Source organism: Balaenoptera borealis (genome assembly GCF_965194805.1).
Source record: "Balaenoptera borealis genome assembly, chromosome: 12".
Classification (NCBI taxonomy): Eukaryota; Metazoa; Chordata; class Mammalia; order Artiodactyla; family Balaenopteridae; genus Balaenoptera; species Balaenoptera borealis.
In genome coordinates this window covers 85943467-85964802 of record NC_138869.1, presented here as the reverse complement: position 1 = coordinate 85964802, position 21336 = coordinate 85943467, and the positions used below count along the sequence as shown (strand labels likewise).

Below are 21336 nucleotides of genomic sequence, written 5' to 3'. Positions count from 1 at the left end.
GGAGTGGAATTGCTGGATCATATGGTTGTTCTATTTTTAGTTTCTTTAGGAACCTCTACACTGTTTTCCACAGTAGCTGTACCAATTTACATTCCTACCAACGGTGCATGAGGGTTACCTTTTCCCCACATCCTCACCAATAAAATTTATTGTTTGTTGTCTTATTGATGATAGCCATTCTGACAGTGTGAGGTGATACCTCATTGTGGTTTTGTTTGCATTTCCCTGATGATTAATGACATTGAGCATGTTCTCATGTGCCTGTTAGACATCTGTACGTCTTCTTTGGAAAAATGACAATTCGTGTCTTCTGTCCATTTTTAAAATCAGGATGTTTGGTTTTTTGGATATTGAGTTATATGAGCTGTTTATATTTTTTGGATATCAACTCCTTATGAGACATATCATTTGCAAATATCTTCTCCCATCCAAGACGTTGTCTTTTTGTTTTGTTGATAATTTTCTTCACTGTGCAAAAGCTTTTAAGTTTGATTACATCTCATTTGTTTAGTTCTGCTTTTGTTTCCCTTGCCTAAGGAGACAGATCCAAAAGAATATTGCTAAGACTTATGTCAAAGTGTGTACTGCCTATATTTTCTCCTAGAAGATTTATGGTTTCCAGTCTTACATTTAGGTCTTTAATCCATTTTAAGTTTATTTTTGTATAAAGTGTGAGAAAATGTTCTAATTTCATTCCTTTACATGTAGCTGTCCAGTTGTCCCAACGTCACTTACTGGAGAGACTGTCTTTTCCCCACTGTATACTTTTGCCTCCTTCGTCATAGATTAATTAACCGTATATGCATGGGTTTATTTCAGGACTCTCTGTTCTGTTCCATTGATCTATATGTCTGTTTCTGTGCCAGTACCATACTGTTTTGATAACTGTAGCTTTGTAGTATAGTCTGAAGTTAGGGACCATGGTACCTCTGGCTTTGTTCTTTTTTCTCAATATTGTTTTGGCTATTTGGGGTCTTTTGCAGTTCCATACAAATTTTAGGATTATTTGTTCCAGTTCTGTGAAAAATATCATGGATATTTTCATAGAGATTGCATTAAATCTGTAGATTGCTTCGGATCGTTTGGACATTTTAACAATATTAATTCTTCCAATCTATGAACACAGAATATCTTTCCATTTACTTGTATTGTCTTCAATTTCGTTCATTAATGTCTTAGAGTTTTCAGAGTATAAGTCTTTCACCTCCTTGGTTAAGTTTATTCCTAATTATTTTATTCTTTTTGATGCAATTGTAAACGGGATTGTTTTCTTGCTTTCTCTTTCTGAGAGTTCGTTCCCACTCACGTTTAATTAACAAAATATTTTACTTGATTGCTTTTTTCTGGTAATAAAGTAACATCAACTATCTCAGAATAACACCACAAAGAAAGCGAAAGGCCCTCCAACACCTTTCCTCCCAACATAACCACTGTCATCAGCTTGGTGAATGCTCTAAAAGGTTACTTTTCATGAAATCGCTTTTTTAAACAAAAAATTAGAGTCTACTCTTATGTAACTTCTTTATTTTCTTTTTTTTTCCCAGCCAGTTTCTTTATTTTTCTTTTTTCTTTTTTTGATTTTAACATGTTCTTGCAACTTTACTGAAATCATGAATATCCCAGAGTCATTTACCATTTTAAAAAATCAATTTAATGCTATCAAAAGGTGATATTCACATTAATCCTATTTGTCTTCACGCCACCGCCATGAGCCTTCATTCCAGGCGCCATAAACAAAGAGGGCCAGCACCACGTGGGCGGCAACCACTGCAACAATAACAGCATAAAAATAGCTGTCCCTATTGGACATCCCAAAGGCACCTTCAAAAACATATTTATCGTGAAATATAACCCAGCAGGTACAGTGATCTTTAAAGCTGTGAAGAACAGGAGCATCTCCAGAGTGAATGCTAATGAACTCTCATTTCTGAAGCCGGGTGGCTGCAGCGCGTTCAGTGACGCTTTATCAAGGCGCTCCGTGCCCGCAGCAGGTGCTCAGAAGAGGGCTGGTCTCAGTGGCTGTGCTCAGTCGGCTTGGACGACAGGTCAGTTCAGGCGGGCTGCACTGGAAGTGCCTGCGAGCTCAGACTGACCGGCCTACTATCCACTTCCTAATTGCAAAATCCACCAACACTTTTCAGCCCTTATCTGATGTGGTCTCTCAGCCACCTGTGACTCTGGATGTCACTTCCTCCTGTCACTCTCCTGTTTGGGAGCTGACTCCTCTCCCCTGCCTCCCAGACTGGCTCCAGTACCCCAGCCGTGACTATTGGGTTTTCTGAGTCACTTCCTCAAGCCCTACCCTCTGCTCATTCTCCAGGTGTAGCCTGGAAACACCCACTCACCTCTGGACTTCTCTCATTACCCTCCTAGCTCCCATCGTCCGTCCTCCACACAGCTGCTTTTTCAACACAAGTCTGATCATTTTACTGCCCTGCCTGAGATTCCTTCAATGAGACCTTCCCCAATGCCTTCAAAAATAGTCCATTTCTCCACCTGGCTCCTGTGAGAAACGAACCTGACCAGTATTTGGAATCAGAAAAATCTGGATTGACGTTTCTCACTCAACAACATACCAGCAGTGTAAATTTAGGGAAGCTGTGTAACTTCTAAGTCTCTCTCTCTCTCATCAGTAACACAGGAAAGCAAGACTAAGGAATATGGCTGAGAGTCAAGAGTTTAATGTTAGTAAATACCCAGAATGCAAGGGCAGAGAGGAGGGCTCTAAAAACCGATATGCTCTGATTCAGCCTATGCTTTCCTACCCTCAGACAGATTTTCAGATCTCCCTGTGATTCCCAGAAGCCCACTCTAGCTGCCCAGTTGCCTGGAGTGCCCTTTTCCCTCTCTGGTTTGTCTGCCCAAGACCCTGCCTATCTTCCAACATTATTGAATTTCAGCCACTTCCTCTCAAGCCTTTCTGCACCTCTGAATGTAGAATTCACATCCTCCTTTGGGAAGTCCCTGACCCTACACATTCTGCTGTGATAGCATCTTTAATATTTTATTGCACTAATCTGCTCACTCAATCGTTTTTTTTTTCTTTTTTCTTAAACCAAACTGACACCCTTTAAGATGAGATTTTATTCATCTTTTCATCCCTCGCACCAAGCACAAAATAGTTCATCAGTAGTGGGGGGTTGCCAACACCAATTCGATATAAAACTCGTTTCCCCCTCTGCTCAGTTCCTACCATCATGTAGGACTAAGTGTAGGGATTAAGTTTCAGACTGAAGTGTGGTGGGAGAGGATTTGGGGTAATGTTACTTATGGCCTTATCTTCTCTCAGCTTTGGCAACCTTGTCTCCCCAGACCTCTGTTGCTGGGCTGCAGGAGGCGCTCACAAAGGGCTTCACAGAGGTTTGGGGGAGGGTGTGCTTGGGGTGAAGCGGAGAGGGTGGACACAACTGAGTGGCCCCAGAACTCAGCGCCCCCGTGAGGCACGGTCAGGCCTTGGGGCGGTGCGGGCGGGGCACCTGGCCTTGGTTTTCCGGGGGAGGGGGGGGCAAGCCTCTCGCTGCAGGGCTGGGGATGGGGCATGGAGGGGGTATGTGCTGCAGCACAGCAGCAGCACCAGCAGGAACCGGCCAGGGCCCGGCTCGCTCATCTAGCCCCGAGGCAGGGCAAGCCCCACTGCCCACCCGGCTCCCCGTGGCGAATCCCAGGGAGGCTCCCACGGGGCCATAGCTGCTTGAGAGACGGGACTTTTCCTTTTCCTTGAATCCCTTTGGATTAAATCTAGTCAGAGCCAGGCTTCTGCCCTACCCTGATGGACAGAGGTGCTTTGGTTCATCCTGACTGGATTAATGAATTTAAATTGTTCTTCCAGGGCTTCCCTGGTGGCGCAGTGGTTAAGCATCCGCCTGCCAATGCAGGGGACACGGGTTCCAGCCCTGGTCCGGGAAGATCCCACATTCCGCGGAGCAACTAAGCCCGTGCACCACTACTACTGAGTCCGTGTGACACAACTACTGAAGCCTGCGTGCCTGGAGCCTGTGCTCCGCAATGAGAAGCCCTCGGCAACTAGAGAAAGCCCGCGCACAGCCACGGAAGATGCAACGCAGCCAATAAATAAATAAAATAAATCTATTTTTGGAAAAAAATTTTAAAAAATAAATTGTTCTTCCTCGGTCACCATGGGATTATGACTATTTTTATGCTCAGACTCCTCTTCACCAGTTAAATATTATGCTTTTAAAAATCTACTTTCGGGACTTCCCTGGTACTGCAGTGGTTAAGAATCTGCCTGCCAATGCAGGGGACACAGGTTCGATCCCTGGTCTGGGAAGATCCCACCTACCTCGGAGCAACTAAGCCCCTGCGCCACAACTACTGAGCCTGCGCTCTAGAGCCCGGGAGCAACGACTACTGAGCCCACGCGCCACAACTACTGAAGCCCGGGTGCTCTAGATCCCGTGCTCCACAACAAGAGAAGCCACCACAATGAGAAGCCTGGCACCGCAATGAAGAGTAGCCCCCGCTCGCCACAACTAGAGAAAGTCCACAGGCAGCAACGAAGACCCAATGCAGCCAAAAATCAACAAAAATTTTTTTTTAAATTTAAAAATCTACTTTCATGTCTGATTTCCTAACCTCTGACTAGCCCCAACTTCCATTCTCAGTTACTGGAGCATTTGAAGATGCATGGGTGTTTTTCTGGTTTCGTTTCAAATTGTGGTAAAATACACACAACATAAAATATACCATTTTAACCATTTATAAGTGTACCATTCAGTGGCATTAAGTACATTCACATTGTTGTGCAACCGTCGCAAAGAAACTTTTGTATGTATTCAATATAAAATTTAAAGTATAAAAAGTAATATGTGCTTCTTGTTATAGGTGAATGCTCCAAAAATTTATAAACGAAAAGTTAACAAATGTATTCTGTTTCCACCACCAAGAGGTAACCACATTAACAGTCTGCCATGTAACCCCTCCAGATGTTTCTTTAATGACCATACAAGCAGATGTCCACATATTTGAGGGTTTTATTTTTTGCTTTTACAGGGATGGGATAATGCTGTTCATAATAGTCTGCAACTCACACACATCCCTCTGTACATATAGATTAAACTCCTTCTTTTTAATAACTGCATAATAGTCCATGATATGGATGCATCACAATTTATCTAGTCTTTCACTGGATGGACATTTGAGTTGTTTCCAGTTCAGCACAACAAATAAAGCTACAATAAACATCCTTACATGTTCTTAACCTGCTACCTCCATAGGAGATATTCCCCACCTTGGACTGCTGGGTCAGTGGGTGGCAGGTATTTTCCTTTACATTGTCAGATTATTTCACAAACAATGGAAGCAGTTTCCAGTCCCCACAGTTTCCATTCTCAAGAATGCCCCTGTCCCTGTATCTTTATCAGCTGTAGATGTTATGGCTAATCCGTTGAGTGACCTTTCATGGGTTTGCAGACCATTTGGAATTGTAATTAAAGATTTTAATGAGGCTGAACTGCCAAGTTTATCTCTGTCTCAAAGAGACTTCAGCTTCCCTATTAATTCAGCCAGGATCAGTGCTGCTTGGTTTCTCAATAGTCAGGTTCTGAGGCTGGCTATGGCCGTGGTACCCATGCGGAACACCACGGAATGTAGTCAAGGGCTGTGAGAGGTTTGGAAGAAGGCTGGACCTAGGAGAAGTGTGGGTGGGCAGTGGTGACCAGTAGAACTCAAAGGTCCTGGGCCTATGTCCTTGGGGAGTGGTCTCTTCACCCCACCTGTCTGCCTTGTTCTGGAATGAGCTTGCTCATCTTTCAGGAAGACTGAAGGGAATTCAGTCAGAAAGACATTATTTACCTGTGTGCAGATATGAATTCCAGTAAAGAGAGTTCTGGAACCTGTAATACCCTATGTGTCAGCTGCATCCAGGTCACCTTCCCTGAATTACCCCTGTCCTCCCTCCAAGGATGGGGATGACACCTAATTTTAACACAGAAGATTATTACAATCTTCTCTAGGGCCTTCGTTCCCCCCAGACAGTAAACTCTTTGAGAGCAGGAGCTGTCTTACGTATTTTCTTATCCCCAGAGGCAAGGACAGCTCTTGGCACTCAATAGGCACTCAATTGTGAAGTGAATGGGCTGGTGTGGGGAAAGGTAAAAGGTGGAAAGGCAGAGACCCCAGGAGAAGAAGGGTCCATGAAAGGCAAAAGCAATTTCTTCTTCCTTCCTCCCCAACTCTAGCCATTGTGGAGAGAGGGAGAGGAAGGGGTGCTGGGTAAATCAGAGGGGATGATTTCAATTCTTTGAGGAAGGCATGGGGGAGTGGAGGGAGGGATGCTTCTCCACTGTTTTAGTGCAGATCCAGCTGATGCATTATCCCCAGTCTCACCACTCATTCAAATTCTTCCCCCTTCTTTGGGGTCCTGAGATGGGATAATGGAAAGAGGGCAGGCTTGGAGGCTGGAGTCCTGGATATCCATCCAGCTTTGCTCCCGGGTGATGCTGTAGACTGATGAGTTAAGCTCTGGACTCTCAGGTATAGATGTCTGAAATGGAAGGTTCCTCTTCACAAGAACATTGTGAAGATTAAAGGAGATTCTATCTAAAGTTCCTGGCAAAGAGTACATACACTACAAAGAAGCAAGCTACTTCCCCTCTCAATCCCAACCTCTGCCCCCCAAACCCTTAATGCTTCCTCTGGCCACATTGATCTGTCTCTTTCCTGAAATCATACGAGTCATAAAATGTTGGCTTGCAGATATGTAGGATCTTATATCATTATCCTGTGGTTGTGGTATGTTTGTTTTACTCTCTTCTCTTAAACAAAGTGTGGAGGTGCCAGATACCACGGCTTTTGAGCTCTTTCTGCTCCTCTTCTCTCTGGCCTAGTTTGGGTGCTTGTCAGGTGTCTCATGTCATCAGTCATGAATCTGCCCTGAAAAAGCTGTTTGTGCCACCTCCTCACTCTCTCTGGGGCTTCAGCCCATGCAGATGGTATTTGGTAGATTGAAACAGGGTGTGGGAGGGGTCCGAAGAGCAGGAGCTCTTTTTTTTTTTTTTTTTAAAGTGAGTGAGTTTTTGTTCTGTTTTGGTTTTTAACTTATTTATTTATTTTTGGCTGTGTTGGGTCTTCGTTTCTGTGCGAGGGCTTTCTCTAGTTGCGGCGAGCGGGGGCCGCTCTTCATCGTGGTGCGCGGGCCTCTCACTATCACGGCCTCTTGTTGCGGAGCACAGGCTCCAGACGCGCAGGCTCAGTAGTTGTGGCTCACGGGCCCAGTTGCTCCGCGGCATGTGGTATCTTCCCAGATCAGTGCTCGAACCCGTGGCAGGCAGATTCTCAACCATCGCGCCACGAGGGAAGCCCAGAGCAGGAGCTCTTAATGAGCTCAGGAGAGAATCATTTGATTAAATAATTCATATCTTTATAGGGATAACAGAGCAGAATATTTGACTTTCAGACTGTTAAAACTTGAAGTGGTCCCTACCTTCAAAGAGTCTACAGTTGAAGGAAGGCAGACAAATGTTTTAAAAGATACACAATAATACCAAGGCACATTCTGAAGAAGCTAAAGAAGACACAAAAATGGAGAATTCCACTGTATTTGTTTTGAATTAACCAGCCCCCTACTGATGGATTTTTGGTTGTTTCCAGCTTTTGCCTTTACAGTGCTGTGGTAGATGTCTTCATACATCTTGCCTTCAATTATCTTATTTTTATTATTAACATTAACAATTTTGGGGAATTCCCTCGTGGTCCAGTGGTTAGGACTCCTCGTGTCCACTGCCAGGGGCCGGGTTTGATCCCTGGTGAGGGAAGTAAGATCCCACATGCCATGCAGCAAGGCCAAAAGGAAACAAAACAAAAACATTAACATTTTTTTTGTTAGAAACATTTTTAAATTGAGGTATGATGTACATATAGTGAAATGAACAGAACTTTAGTGACTCAAACGATGAATTTTAACAAATACATGCAGCTATGTCACCCACACCCCTATCAAAATATAGAATGTTCCCTTCACCCTAGAACGTTCCCTTTACTCCCTTTCATTTAGTCCCCCTTCCCCAACCAAGCATCCACTGATCTGGTGACTATGACCACAGAGTAGTTTTGCCTGTTTTAAAACTTGATACAAATGCACTCACAGAGTATGGTCTTCTCTGTGTCTGGCTTTTTGCCTTTGGCATAATATCTATGTGATCCATCCATGTTGTTGTATGTAACAGTAGTTCTTCATTTTAATTGCTGAGTAGTATTCCATTGAAGATTGGGCCACAGTTTTTGGGTATTTGAGGGTATTCTGAGTTTTTGGCTAATACAAATAAAGCAACTACTAACATTCTTGTACATGGTTTCTATAGACATATATCTTGATTTCTCTTGAGTAAATACCAAGGAATGTACATGCTGGTTACAGATTCCTTGTTGTTTTACTTTATTTGAAGATCCAAAACTAATTTCCAAAGTAATCATTTTATATTCCTATAGGCAATGGATAGGAATTTGGGTTGTTCCACATCTTTGCCAACATTTACAGTTATTAATCTTTTTACTGTTAGCTTTTCTGATGGGTGTAGTGGTTTCTAACTGTGGTTTCAAAGTTTTGACTTTGTATTTTCCCGATTGATGCTGAGAACTTTTTCATATATGTATTGTCCATTCATGTACCTTCCCTTTGTAAAGTGCCTATTTAAGTCTTTTACTCAGTTTTGTTGTTGTTGTTGTCTTTTTATTATCAAGTCATAGCAGTTGTTTATATACTCTGGATACAAATCCTTTGTCAGATACATGTATTGCAAACATTCTAACAAAGGAGTTTCTTTTTAAAAAAAAAAAAATTCTTTGGAAAGCAAAATCTACTGATTTTTCACACATTATTGAGAATAATGGCCCAGATTGTGAGGTCCTAGCCTACAGGAACTTCACATTATTGTCTTTGTATTCAGAAAGTAGGCCAAAGTACTTAATTTCTCTGAGGGACCCAGGAGCTATTGGATAATTCATTCTTCAGGTTGTAAAAGCTATTTCAGAAGATCCCTCTGAAGATTGTGGAAAGAGCTACATAAATGTTAATTCGCTTTCCCTAAGCTTTGGATCCAAAGAATGCTCAGAATCCAGCCCTGCCTCCCAGTCCGCGCCCCCCACCTACCCCGCCCCAAGAGTTTGACACCCAAGGCCTATTTGTGCCTGTGGTCCTTCCTTCATCCTTCTTTCTTGGTTCTATTCACTTCATTCTGGCTTCTGCTCACATTCCTCAAGGAAGTCTCTTCTGGTCAAGGTCACTAAAATAGTACTGTTAATTCTAATGGAGATGTCTATGTCCTCATCTTTCTTTACCTCTCAGCAGCTTTCCCCATACTTGACAACTCTTTTTATTTATTTATTTTGCTCAGTTCTTTTGGATTTACCTCACAAATTTTTTACAAAGTAGTTCTAGTTGGAAGAAAAGAATAGAGAATTATAAGAAAGCTTTATGGAGGCACCATGCAGGTTTGTTGATTTGTAACATTTTAATATCATTTGCTACATGTGGTATACATAGTAAACAGTAGAAACATATGCAGACAGTCTTCATTTTGCATGGTTTTGATATGCATGTGTTTCAGTTAACATTTTCCTGGCCAGGATGGCTTGGGGTGTGTGTGTGTGTGTGTGTGTGTGTGTGTGTGTGTGTGTGTGTGTGTGTGTGTGTGTGTGTGTGTGTGTCTTGAATTTGGTGTGTGCTTTTTTTACTAAGGATTTTAAAAATCCTCTTGTTAGGTATGTTTTAAGACTGTATAAATTGTTTCTTGCTAAATGTATCATTCTGTAGCATACTTTTTCATTTAACATTGTACATGAGATGAATCCACGTTTATACAAATAGTTCATTTGTTTTCATTGCTGGATAGTAGCCATGGTACGAATATGCTACAATTTCTCTCTCTTTTTCCTCTTCATTGACTTTTAGTTTGTTTTTATCACAGACATGGCTGCCTGCAGTGAACATTTTTGGGTACCTCTCCTTGGTCCCTTGTGTGTCCCGCTAGGATATGTTTGTAAGTGTGGAATTATTGCACTTCTTTACTACGAGATGCCAAATTGTTCTCCGAAGTGATTGTATTAATATATATGTATACTCTGCCCACCCCCCCCACGCTCCCTTGTGACATACAGTTCTAGTTTTCTTCTTACCACCCTGGCTGCTCCTTCTCAATCTCCTTTGCCGCCTCCTTTTGCTGTAAATTTGGCATGTTTAAGAGCGTTAACTGGGCTGCTTATTCTGTTCTTACTGCTTTCCTAATCGCTCTAGTTTCACCCAGTCACAGGATTTTAAATATCATCTATACACAGATGGCTCCCAAATATGTATCTCTACATATTTTCATAGTGTAAAAAATAATCGTGTCAAAATTGGTACTCAAATATATTGCAGATCGGATTGTAAATTGGTAATGTTTTTATGAAGGACAATATGGCAATCTCTGTGCAAATTTTTATTTTTTAATTAATTATTTTTTGATTAATTTATTTATTTGGCTGCGTTGGGTCTTCGATGCTGCGCGGGGGACATATATACACTATTATGTATAAAATAGATAACTAATAAGAACATGCTGTATAAAAAACTAAACAGGGGCTTCCCTGGTGGCACAGTGGTTGAGAGTCTGCCTGCCAATTCAGGGGACACGGGTTCGGGCCCTGGTCTGGGAGGATCCCGCATGCCTTGGAGCGACTGGGCCCGTGGGCCACAGTTGCTGAGCCTGCGCGTCTGGAGCCTGTGCTCCGCAACGGGAGGGGCCGCGATGGTGAGAGGCCCGCGCACCGCGATAAAGAGTGGCCCCCGCTTGCCACAACTAGAGAAAGCCCTCGCACAGAAACGAGGACTCAACACAGCCATAAATAAATAAATAAATAAACTACATTCCTTTAAAAAAAAAAAAAACTAAATAAAATAAAATTCAAATATTCAAAAAAAAAAGCATTGCATATCTATACAATAAAGTACCATAAGAATAAGAATTTTTTTTTTTAAAAGGGACTTCCCTGGGGGTCCAGTGGTTAAGACTCTGAGCTCCCACTGTAGGGGGCAGGAATTTGATCCCTGGTCAGGGAACTAAGATCCCACATCCTCATGGTGAGGTTAAAAAAAAAAAAAAAAAAAGGACATAGGAAGATTTTTTTTTTTTTAATGAATTAATACTTGGCTGCAGTGGTTTCTCTTGTTGCGGAGCACGGGCTCTAGGCACGCGGGCTTCAGTAGTTGTGGCGTGAGGGCTCAGTAGTTGTGGCTCGCGGCCTTAGTTGCTCCGGGGCATGTGGGGTCTTCCCGGACCAGGGATCGAACTCATCTCCCCTGCAGTTGCAGGCAGATTTGTAACCACTGCGCCACCAGGGAAGTCCCTGCATTTACTTTCTTTACATATCTTTCAATCATTAAAAGGTAAAATAAGGGCATGATTAGTTAACAAATGCAAGTTGTTTGGTCAAGAAACCGACTGTTTTATTTTATTATTGTTTTTTTGGCCGCGTCGCGTGGCTTGCGGGATCTTAGTTCCCTGACCAGGGATCGAAACTGCGCCCACAACTGTGAAAGCGCCGAGTCTTAACCACTGGACTGCCAGGGAATTTCCATTTTAAAATTTTATTTTATTATTTTTATTATTATTATTACTGACCAAATCTTGATTTAAGCAGGAAAGCCCAATGTACAGGGCATTTTTTTGGTGGTTGGGCACAACACTTGTAGCTTCAGCAATCTCAGGACGCCCTCTAGTGTCCATGTGGGCTCAAGGTCTCAATAATTAGAAGATCAATCACTTTGGAGTTTCACCTAGGACACCTGATTGAAGCCATTTGCCAACACTTCGGGGCTCTCATTATTGGCCCATTCTGTTATCCTTCAAGTTTGCCCATGCCTATCAGACTATGTCACCCTATATTTGGATCAGAAAGTGTGATCAGAGCCCCTCTGTCACATCATAGGCCCAAACAGCTGAGGTATGGTGGAGGAAGGCCTGGAGGTCAACGTGCTGAGGGGTGAGGAGGGGCCTGAGGGTGTAGGAGCCAGTCTGGGGAGCTGCAGCAGCCCCAGGTGCTGAGCATAGAGCACTGCCTCTGGATCACCCTCTCTGACCTCCACGTCTGGTCCCTACCTGTCTGTCTGCCATTCCTGTGACCCCAAGGCAATCAAACACTGATCACTGCGGTGGGAGTGGGGTTCCAGGGTCGGTCAGGTGTGGTCTGGTTTGTCTGATACCGCTGTCTCAAAGCTCCATTCCGATATTAGAAACCAAAGCAGACTCATAAATCCTTGCTCTTCCTCCATGAAAGTGGTTCTAGTGTGGTTCTCAAAGTGTGGACCCAGGACAGGCTGCACTGGCATCACCTGGGATGCAATTTTCAGGACCTACCCCAAACCTACTGAATGAGAAACTCCAGGGGTGGGGGCCCAGCACTCTTCATTTGAACAAGCCTTCCAGCAGAATTTTGCTGTTCAAATCAGGCTTCTCTCTCTCTCAAGTCTCAATATTTAGTAGCTGTGATTCCTGAATAGTCAGATGTTGGGACATACTTTCTAGCCAGGAAGCACCTGGTTCCCCAGTCAGCTTAGACTGAGTCCTGGCCTGGCCCAGGCAAAGAAATGAATGTCCTGGATTCTGAGTCATGTTCATTTGTCCTGGGTGTCCACTGGGCTCCTACTTACACCTCAAATTGCAGCTCATATGTTGTCTCTTTTTAAAGGCTTCTGTGACTCCTTGATCAGACCTGACAGACTACATATATGTCCACAAAGCACGTGTGCAGGTTGCACTTACCATTTGCGTTAAAATTTCCTTACCAATCTGCGCCTGAGCAAGACTGCGCCAACCTTGAGTGTAAGGAGAGTGTGGTTCCACCAGCCCCAGCTCCTCCTAAAGGCAGCGCCCAGCACAGAGCAGATATTTAATACACGTTTGACATATGAATGAATGGTCTCTTATAGAGATAGGGAATTGAAACAGGAAACTACAAGCCAAGAATGACTGGGAGGTCAGCCATCTTCCAGATCAGCCAAGCCCAAATCTCCAGATAACTTGTGTCTTGGATCCACATGCTCATCTGCAACCCTGAGGGTAAGTTCAGTGAAATTTAGATTATCCAGTTGGGATGAGTCATTTGGGGGGTGTGGGGGGGAGCACTTGTTGGCCTTAACATTAGGGAAGTTATCTTTGCATTTGTAAAGAGAAGCCTGTTTGATGTGGGAAGAGGGGAGGGAAAATATCGTTTTAGTATGTGTAGGAGTCTTCAAGAGAAAAACTACAGACAGCTCCAGAAATGCTAGGACCCACACTCAGTGACAGAGTGACCCACTCATCTGTCACCCAGGTGGTGCCCAGGTGGGCTTCCCAGGAGGTCCAGTGTCATTTAAGTTTCAAGGTCAACATTTTTTGGAGAATCCAGGCCACACATTCAGTATCTCAGGGACTTAGATTCTCAAGCTGTGAAAATGAAAGACTCCGTGCTACTTTCTCAGGTGTGGTGAGATTAAAATTACGTAACAATCAGTAATCTATAATTGATGGTATTCTTAGTGTTGCCTTTATTGTTCAGCCAACTACCAAACCCAATAATGGATCAAGGATTGTGGAGGAAGAGTTCATTTCTTCCCTCTGGAGGACCATCAGTAGGGATTTCTGCCCTGTGGAGTCCCAAGGAGAGATGTTGCTTCAAGCTGAGTTGGGAAAGGAGACTTGGACTTTTTCATTAATATTTCATTTTGCATGTTTTAATACTTCATAATAAGTACTTTATCCTATTAAAAAAGTAAAGCTTGCTCAGTCACAGACAACATATAAAAATGTATAGAAACAGAAAGATGGGAAACCATCTGGTGTCTCCACTGGGAGGATCATGGTGAGCCCTTTGGCCCTTAGTTCCCACCAGCTGCTTCCCCTGTATTCGTGTGTCTATACATGACTGCATAGCTGTAGTTAGCTGTAGTCATACATTATGAATTATTTTGAATCTTGTTTTTGAAAACATTATTATTATCAATAAGCGACTTTATGTGATATTACAAACTCTCCTTAAACACTGCTTTTACCAGCTGTATACTATTTCCAAAGAAAAAAGGATATACCTGCTCTTCTGTATCACTTTTTACCATTACAACTAAAATCTGATTAATATTCTTTTTATTTTATTTTATTTTTGGCCACGCTGCGAGGCTTGTAAGGTCTTAGTTCCCTGACCAGGGATCGAACTCAGGCCACAGCAGTGAAAGTATCTAGTCTTTTTATTTATTTATTTATTTATGGCTATGTTGGGTCTTTGTTGCTGAGAGCGGGCTTTCTCTAGTTGCGGCGAGCAAGGGCTACTCTTTGTTGCAGTGTGCAGGCTTCTCATTGTGGTGACTTCTCTTGTTGCAGAGCACGGGCTCTGGTGCTAGGGCTTCAGTAGTTGTGGCTCGTGGGCTCTAGAGCTCAGGCTCAGTAGTTGTGGCTCACAGGCTTAGTTGCTCCGTGGCATACGGGATCTTCCCGGACCAGGGATAGAACCCATGTCCCCTGCATTGGCAGGCAGATTCTTAACCACTGCGCCACCACAGAAGTCCCTGATTCATATTCTTATGCCTAGGGAGTTCCCTAGTGGTCTAGTGGTTAGGATTTGGAGCTTTCACTCCAGAGGCCCAGGTTCAATCCCTGGTCAGGGAATCGTGATCCTGCAAGCCACCTGGCATGGCCAAAAATTTAAAAAAATAAAATTCTTACATCTAAATATCCTTCTATATTTTATTTTAAAATCATAGATTTGTTGAATAAAAATTACTGGGTCAAACGGCATGAACATTTTTAAGGCTTGTCATACATGTTTTCAAATTGCTTTTCAAAAGCACTATGCCAGCTTATATTCAACCCATGTTTACTGAGCCCCTACTATGTACTGGGACTGTTCTACATGCTAGAGATACAAGTGGTGACAAGTAGACAAGGTTCCTGTTTTAAAGAACATATATTTCAATGATACAGATGACAAAAGCAATTATTCTGCTATCAGTGATAATTACTCTGGAGAAAAATATGGCTGGGCTAGAAGATTGGTGGCGGCAATGGCAGGGCAAATATCTCAGAGAGTTTGTTGGACACGATGTTTCTGAGGACTTGACCTTAGGACACTGGACCTGAATGGAGGGGGGGATCACCCATGTGAGTCTCTGGGGAGGAGGTGCACTTGGGGAGTCACAGCAAGGACAGGAGCCCTGGGACAGGACTGGGCAGTGTCAGAGGCCCATGTGAGTAGATGAGTGAGCCGGGCTGCCAGTGGTGGGCTGAGGCCAGGGTGGCCAGAGGGGCCCTGTCATGAGGGGCTTGTAGGCAGTGGTGAGGGACTGGGATTTCATTCTGCCTAAGAAAGGAAGACACTGCAGTGTTCCGTGGGATGTGGTGGTGAGGATGTGCTCTAACTCACAGTTTAAAACTTCATGTCATCTGTTACGTGGGTAAAGGACAGCAGGGCATGAGAGCCAGCAGGGAGCCCACCTGGAAGGCTAGCCTGTTTACTATTGTGGGGAGGATAGTTCTAGGATGGAAGCAGTAGAGCTGTGAGAAGTGACTGGATTTAATGTTGATACATTTTAAAGATGGCGTGAGCAGTAAGTCAATGAAGAACCACACATTTATTTACTTATCTTAATTCCACACTTGATTCCAGGTGGCTTACTGCAACAAACTCAGTGTAATATACATGAATTATTTAAAAATCAATACAAAAATATAAATTTTAAATGTTGAGACTGGGGTTCAAGTTAGAACATTACTAGGCAAGCTGGAATATCTGAAACATTTGTTGAAATGGAGAGTTTACTGTTTACCTAGCCATGGATTTCATTGGCTCAAAATCTCTTACGATTATTGCCTAAAAGAGCCATGGGTGGGACCATAGCTCAGGGTCAGTCCCTTGCTTCCTGCTTCCAGTTCTATACTTAGAGTAAACCAAATTAATTCCAAGATGTTCAAAGATTAAATCAGCATCTACAAAGTCATTGAGTAAATGTAAAAACCTCAGGAATTCAAGGAGATTATACAGTTTTTCCCAGAAATGACCTCACTGTGTGCTGCTGAAGAGATAGTGTTCTTTCTGGGGGCCCCAAGATGTAGGGGCTATTGAGCTATAGCCCTAAATAGAGTTGTTCTTTCTACCTAACAGGTCCCACAAAGCCTTACAGCCAACCTCAGTGATGTCATCTGAACTAGGATTTTGGTTTTCTGATGTTGGTTCTATTTGAGCATTTGTGTGGGCTTAAAAGTGTGACAAAGGTTTCCTTGCAATGATATTTCTTTGAGGGAACTTGACATCCACCCTTGGTGGCTCTGACTTCCCTGACCAGTCCCTGGAGGGAATGGACTGTCCTGTACCACTTTTCAGTATCCCTTTGTGTAGGAGTGATCCGTAGACTTGGAGTCACAGGGTCCCCCCATCTCACCCTCCTCCCAAATGCAGTCCTTTAAGCCTTTTGGTTGTGGGGGGGGGGGGTGTTTGCAGTCTGCTGATCTGATGAGTGTCATTGTCCCATATCCAGAAATAAAGGCACATGTGACCATAACACCAAAGTCTTGAATGTAGTGCCAAGGTGGGAAGGTTTCCTAAATTTTGACTCTCCATTTACGCCAGTGGTTCCCAACTTGGGTATTCCAGATTTACACAGAGAGAGGGCTGGAGGGGGTGGGGTGGGATATCTAGAGGCGGAGCTACAGGTGTCCTTCAGGGTTTCTCTCAGTGGTCTTTGCCTCTCTTTTTTCCTGTGGTTCAGAGGAGTTTGTACTCCAGGAGAAGAAGTCTTTTGAAAAGGGTGAGAGATATTCAGAGATGGCTCTGGGGAGGGAAAAGGATGAGGAGTAGAGACAAAGCAGAGTGGAGCTGGGCAAGAGGTGGAATCCGGCAGGAGAGGGGCCTGGCCTGAGGGCAGCAGGTCTGGAGCCCAGCAGGTCACTGTGTGGAGTCCTAAAGCAAGTGAGGAATGGGGAGAGTGCAGACCTTCTATTGGCCAGAAAAATCAGAATTTGACTTTGTTTTGTTTTTGTGTTTTATCAGGATGAATTGGTAAACCAGTCAGAGTGGCAGATTAGGAGCCTACTTTTTGTTTTGAATTTAAAATTTTTTTTTCATTTATTTTTTTATACAGCAGGTTCTTATTAGTTATCTATTTTATACATATTAGTGTATATATGTCAATCCCAATCTCCCAATTCATCCCACCACCATCCCCACGCCCCCCCCGCCACTTGGCGTCCATACGTTTGTTCTCTACATCTGTGTCTCTATTTCTGCCCTGCAAACCGCTTTGTCAGTACCATTTTAGGAGCCTGCTTTTCAAAGGAAAAAAGTTACAGTCTCCTCCCAGTTTAAGCTCATCAGAAATCTCCAGGAGAGACCCAGGTCTGCACCAGCCGTGCCTCCCAGGACCGTGTTTTCCCCTCCAACACCTACAGGAAGGGGAGCGGGGATGGGTGTGGAGGTTTTGGGTCCTCCCTACCATGCTTTCTTCCTCTCCAGTTATTGTCTGAGTTTTCTTGCCTCCCCGCCACCATCCCAACCCTTCCTTCCTTCCTTCCTTCCTTCCTTCTTTTATTTTGGCCGCACCGCACTTCTTGCAGGATCTTAGTTCCCCCATGGGGATTGAACCCGGGCCCTCGGCAGCGAGAGCTAGGAGTCCTAACCACTGGACCGCCAGGGAATTCTCAGTTTCTCTGCGTCCTCTCCTTGAGCCACTGCCAACCCGCGAGCCAGAGCGAGCATCGCCCATATGGGCTGGATGGTCTGACTGAGACACTGCCATTGCCCAGCATTCTTGAAACTTTACATCAGAAAGTCAGTGTCTTGTTCCTCAGACTCGCTCTGAAAGCCTTTATCTTTTCTCAAGGACAAATCGAGGCTCAAGGATAAGGTTTGCCCTGACCTTTTCTCGGCTGGAGGACGCTATGGCACCACGGGTTTGGAACGTGGGTTGAGTATAAATGTGACGGGATCCCTTGTGTCCCCACTGATTTGCGCTTCTTTTTATTAGAGTCCGAGCCTCTTATAAATGTTTGTTTATATTCCGTCTACTCCACTAAAAACACCCCTTTGCAAAGCACTTTGAAAGATTCAGGGCTGTGAAAATGGGAAGGATTATCTCAAAATACAGTTTCTGGTGTTGGATTTTAGTTAACATTTTGGTGTTTAAAAATCTGTAACTTATTGACTTTGGGGCTTAGTGTCATGATATTTTTAAGTGGAAATATTCACTCCCTGACCCCCTACACAATACAAATCCAAATTTACACCAAAAGAAGATTCCAACATTTCAGATAAATTTTAAGCCACGAATTATCTTACTCCCTGGAGATACCACTGTCAGAACTTTGGTGAGCAATCTTCCAGGTTTTCATCTATTTAAAATATATATTTTGGGGACTTCCCTGGTGGTCCAGTGGGTAAGACTCCGAACTCCCAATGCAGGACGCCTGGGTTCCATCCCTGGTCAGGGAACCAGATTCCACATGCCACAACTAAGAGTTCGCACGCTGCAACTAAGACCTGGTGCAACCAAATAAATAAAAATAAATTTTAAAATAAATAAAATATATATTTTGTAAGTGGTGTTAGTGGCATTATAATTCAGTACGTTCTCTAGCTTTTACAGAAGCTTAAAAGTGTGTTGGGCACATCTTTTCATAGCAATACATTAAAATCTATCTTACTCCTTATATTGGCTGCATGGAATTACGTCACAAGGCTTTTCTTTGGGGACAGTGGAAATGTTCTACATCTTCACTGTGGTAATGGTGACATGGGCGTGTAAATTGCCAAAACTCAAACCAGCTGTGCATTTCAAATAGATGCATTATATTGTATGTAAAGTATGTCCCTTCAAAGTTGATTTTTAAAATATTATCCTCTTTGGAATTTGTACTTTGGTTAGGTAAGCAAAACAAACAAAACACCTTGTTCTTGTTGCTAAGAGCTACACCCTGCACATCTGGAGGTGAAGAGTCCTGCTGTGTGCAACTTACTCTCCAGCAGTCCGGCAATAACAGTAATAGCCGTCTATTTATGCATTCAGAGAGAGACCAAACAGCTATGGCAAACGTTGAATAAATGACAGAACTAGATAAAGAATAAAAATAAACGTTAGAAATCATAAAATTACATCGTTAAAAATTTATTTCCCCGTAGGTTTTTCCTCCCTTTTTCTTCTCTTTTCCTTTTTTCAACCCTTTCCCCCTTCCCTTCCTTCCTCCTTTTTCCACTCTCTCCTTTAGGGCTTATCCCCTGCATATTCAAACACACGAACACACGTGACTCACCTCGGACCGGTCTGGTACCGACGCCCAAGTCGACTCTCACCGAGGCGTTTTGTAAACGATGAAGCGTTGCCCGGCTCCGCTGTTATCGTATCATTTCGGGCAGTCACCCCAGTCTTTGAAGGAAGTCACACTGGGTCTAAAGTAGTTTCTTCCCTGAACGTGGCAGAACCTCGGTGGGTTTTTTGTTTTTGTTTTTGTTTTCTGGATCTCTGCTTTTCATTCGGGCAGGCAGGACCGGATTCAAAGGCCAGGTCCGCGGCGGGCGCTTTCCTTCCTGAGGGCGACGCGAGGCTGTAGGAAGTGTACTTAGATCCTAGAATCTAAGGGTGGGCCCCGCGGCGGAGGGGGCTGGAAGAAGCAGCTCCGAACTCAGAATCAATCCAGAGGCCGTTTAAAATAAGTCGGATTCCAGATCTCTCGTCAGACCTACCGACTCGGAATTTCCGCGGACCCGGGCAGGTCTGCATTTTCGCAGCCTGCAGCTGTAATTGCCGAGCAGTGTGAGGACCAGAAGCCTGAATGCAGCTCACTCCTCTCCCAACCTGCCCGTAAGAGCCTTTATTCTGCTTTTATATCCACGAACAACTTTTATTTCCTTTAAACCAGAGTTAGGGGTTGGGTGATCTTCTGAGGGTGCAGCGGGGCCGCGCCTTGGGTTATGCAAGCATGCGCGCTGGCTGTTTTCAGTTTCCTTTCGGGACCCGGCGGCAGTGCGAGACGTCTGCGCAGAGAAAGATGCCAGTGTGCCGGTGAGTCCAGGGGTATAAAAGGGAGAGTGGAGGGAGAAAAAGTAGTTTATAGGGCAGAGCAGGGGAGGCTGGAGGCAGGGTGGGGTGGAGGGAAAACACTTTGTACAGAAGACTAGCTGCGACGCTTGATGGGGGAGGGGCAGCCGCGCCTAAATCCGGGAGAGCAACCCAAATCTGGAGTCGTACCTCCCACGAAGAGTAGATGGCTTTATCTCTCATTGCAGTCATCTCTAAATGCTGTGAGACAAACCTAGCATATTAGTATTAGTATTAAAAGTCTTTTTTGGGGGAGAGGGGGTGTGACTCGAATGAGACAGTTTGCTGGAGCTGCCACACCTAGCAAGTCTTTGAAGGAGGATGGTCATGGAGGAAAGGGCTTGTCAGGAGAGCTGGGATCCATCTGCCACTCTATACTTTCACTACCCTTGTGACCTTTCGCAATGAAAAGAAGCTCTCCGAGATGGGACAGGACCCAATCCCTGACCTGCTAAATAAAGTGATGGTCAAAGTAATTAATTAATAAAAGTTTGAAATCTGAGAAATTGTTAAAACGTTCTGAGGCACGACATTTCCATCCACAGGAAAAGTATTGGATAAGGGTCTTAGTGGAATGGTTACTAATGAGAGGCAGAGTACAACTTTAAAAAAAGCATTTGCAGGGAGACAAAGATGAAATGAACACAGTTCCTGATTCTAAAGTGGCCCATTGTCTAACGTGGGGAGTATAAAATGGTCAGATGGGGTTCAAGGCAGGGCACACTTGGTTCCATCAGGGAAGTTTCAACCAGGGCTAGACCAGTGATTCTAAAACTTGCCTACACATTTGGAATCACTGAGGGGGCTTTAAAAGATACAAAGGCCTAGGTTCAACCCAAGGGATACTGATTCTGTTGGTTTTGGCCATGGCCTAGACATATGGATAGTAAAAACTCCCCAGGTGGTTATATAAGCAATCAGGTTTGAGGACCATGGCGTAGGAATGCCAAAGACGAAGAGATGTGTGCTGGGGATAAGGCACAGCTTTCAGTAGAAGGAGGCTTTTTTCAGGATGGCATTATTATTATCATAGTATTATTGAAATATAGTTCATGTATCACATAATTCACCCTTTTAAAGCATACAGTTAGATAGTTTTTAGTATAATCCCAAGGTTGTACCACCCTTACCCCCAGCTAATTGGGATGATCTTTTAGGATGTGCAGTTCTGATGGGCTGGAAGGGAGAGGAGAGTAATCCACAGGAGGGCAATATGTAAGCAGTGGCATCCTGATGGGACAGGGCAAGGAAATGGGGGGAGCCCACTTTTACTGCAACCCAGGGGA

At 43.9% G+C, this 21336-nt stretch overlaps 1 protein-coding gene and 2 pseudogenes across 5 annotated transcripts in view; 1 reads left to right on the top strand and 2 right to left on the bottom strand.

Moving 5' to 3' along the window:
- The window catches only part of POU5F1 (POU class 5 homeobox 1), a gene marked incomplete at its 5' end in the record, with an annotated part of 36912 nt that extends 17530 nt beyond the window's left edge, over window positions 1–19382 (bottom strand). Inside the window, 2 exons of one of the 3 annotated variants that reach the window (XM_082347031.1) lie at window positions 18972–19065; window positions 19266–19382. Coding sequence is in view for 1 of the 3 variants with exons in the window: in XM_082347029.1 (XP_082203155.1) it covers window positions 18972–19100 (129 nt within the window). Of the gene's footprint in view, window positions 1–18971; window positions 19101–19265 lie in introns of those variants that run through there. The other 2 variants (XM_082347030.1, XM_082347029.1) reach the window with 2 other exon arrangements.
- Window positions 368–3607, bottom strand: LOC309607364 (vacuolar ATPase assembly integral membrane protein VMA21 pseudogene; annotated as a pseudogene). The gene is made up of 2 exons: window positions 3445–3607; window positions 368–1994 (listed from the first exon to the last, which is right to left on the bottom strand). The product of its transcript is annotated as a vacuolar ATPase assembly integral membrane protein VMA21 pseudogene (transcript).
- A 367-nt stretch (window positions 19383–19749) lies between the features above and the next one.
- The window catches only part of LOC309607932 (MHC class I polypeptide-related sequence B-like), an 11960-nt pseudogene continuing 10373 nt past the window's right edge, over window positions 19750–21336 (top strand). Inside the window, exons 1-2 of the transcript XR_014249676.1 lie at window positions 19750–19813; window positions 19953–20014. The product of XR_014249676.1 is annotated as an MHC class I polypeptide-related sequence B-like (transcript). The remainder of the gene's footprint in view (window positions 19814–19952; window positions 20015–21336) is intronic.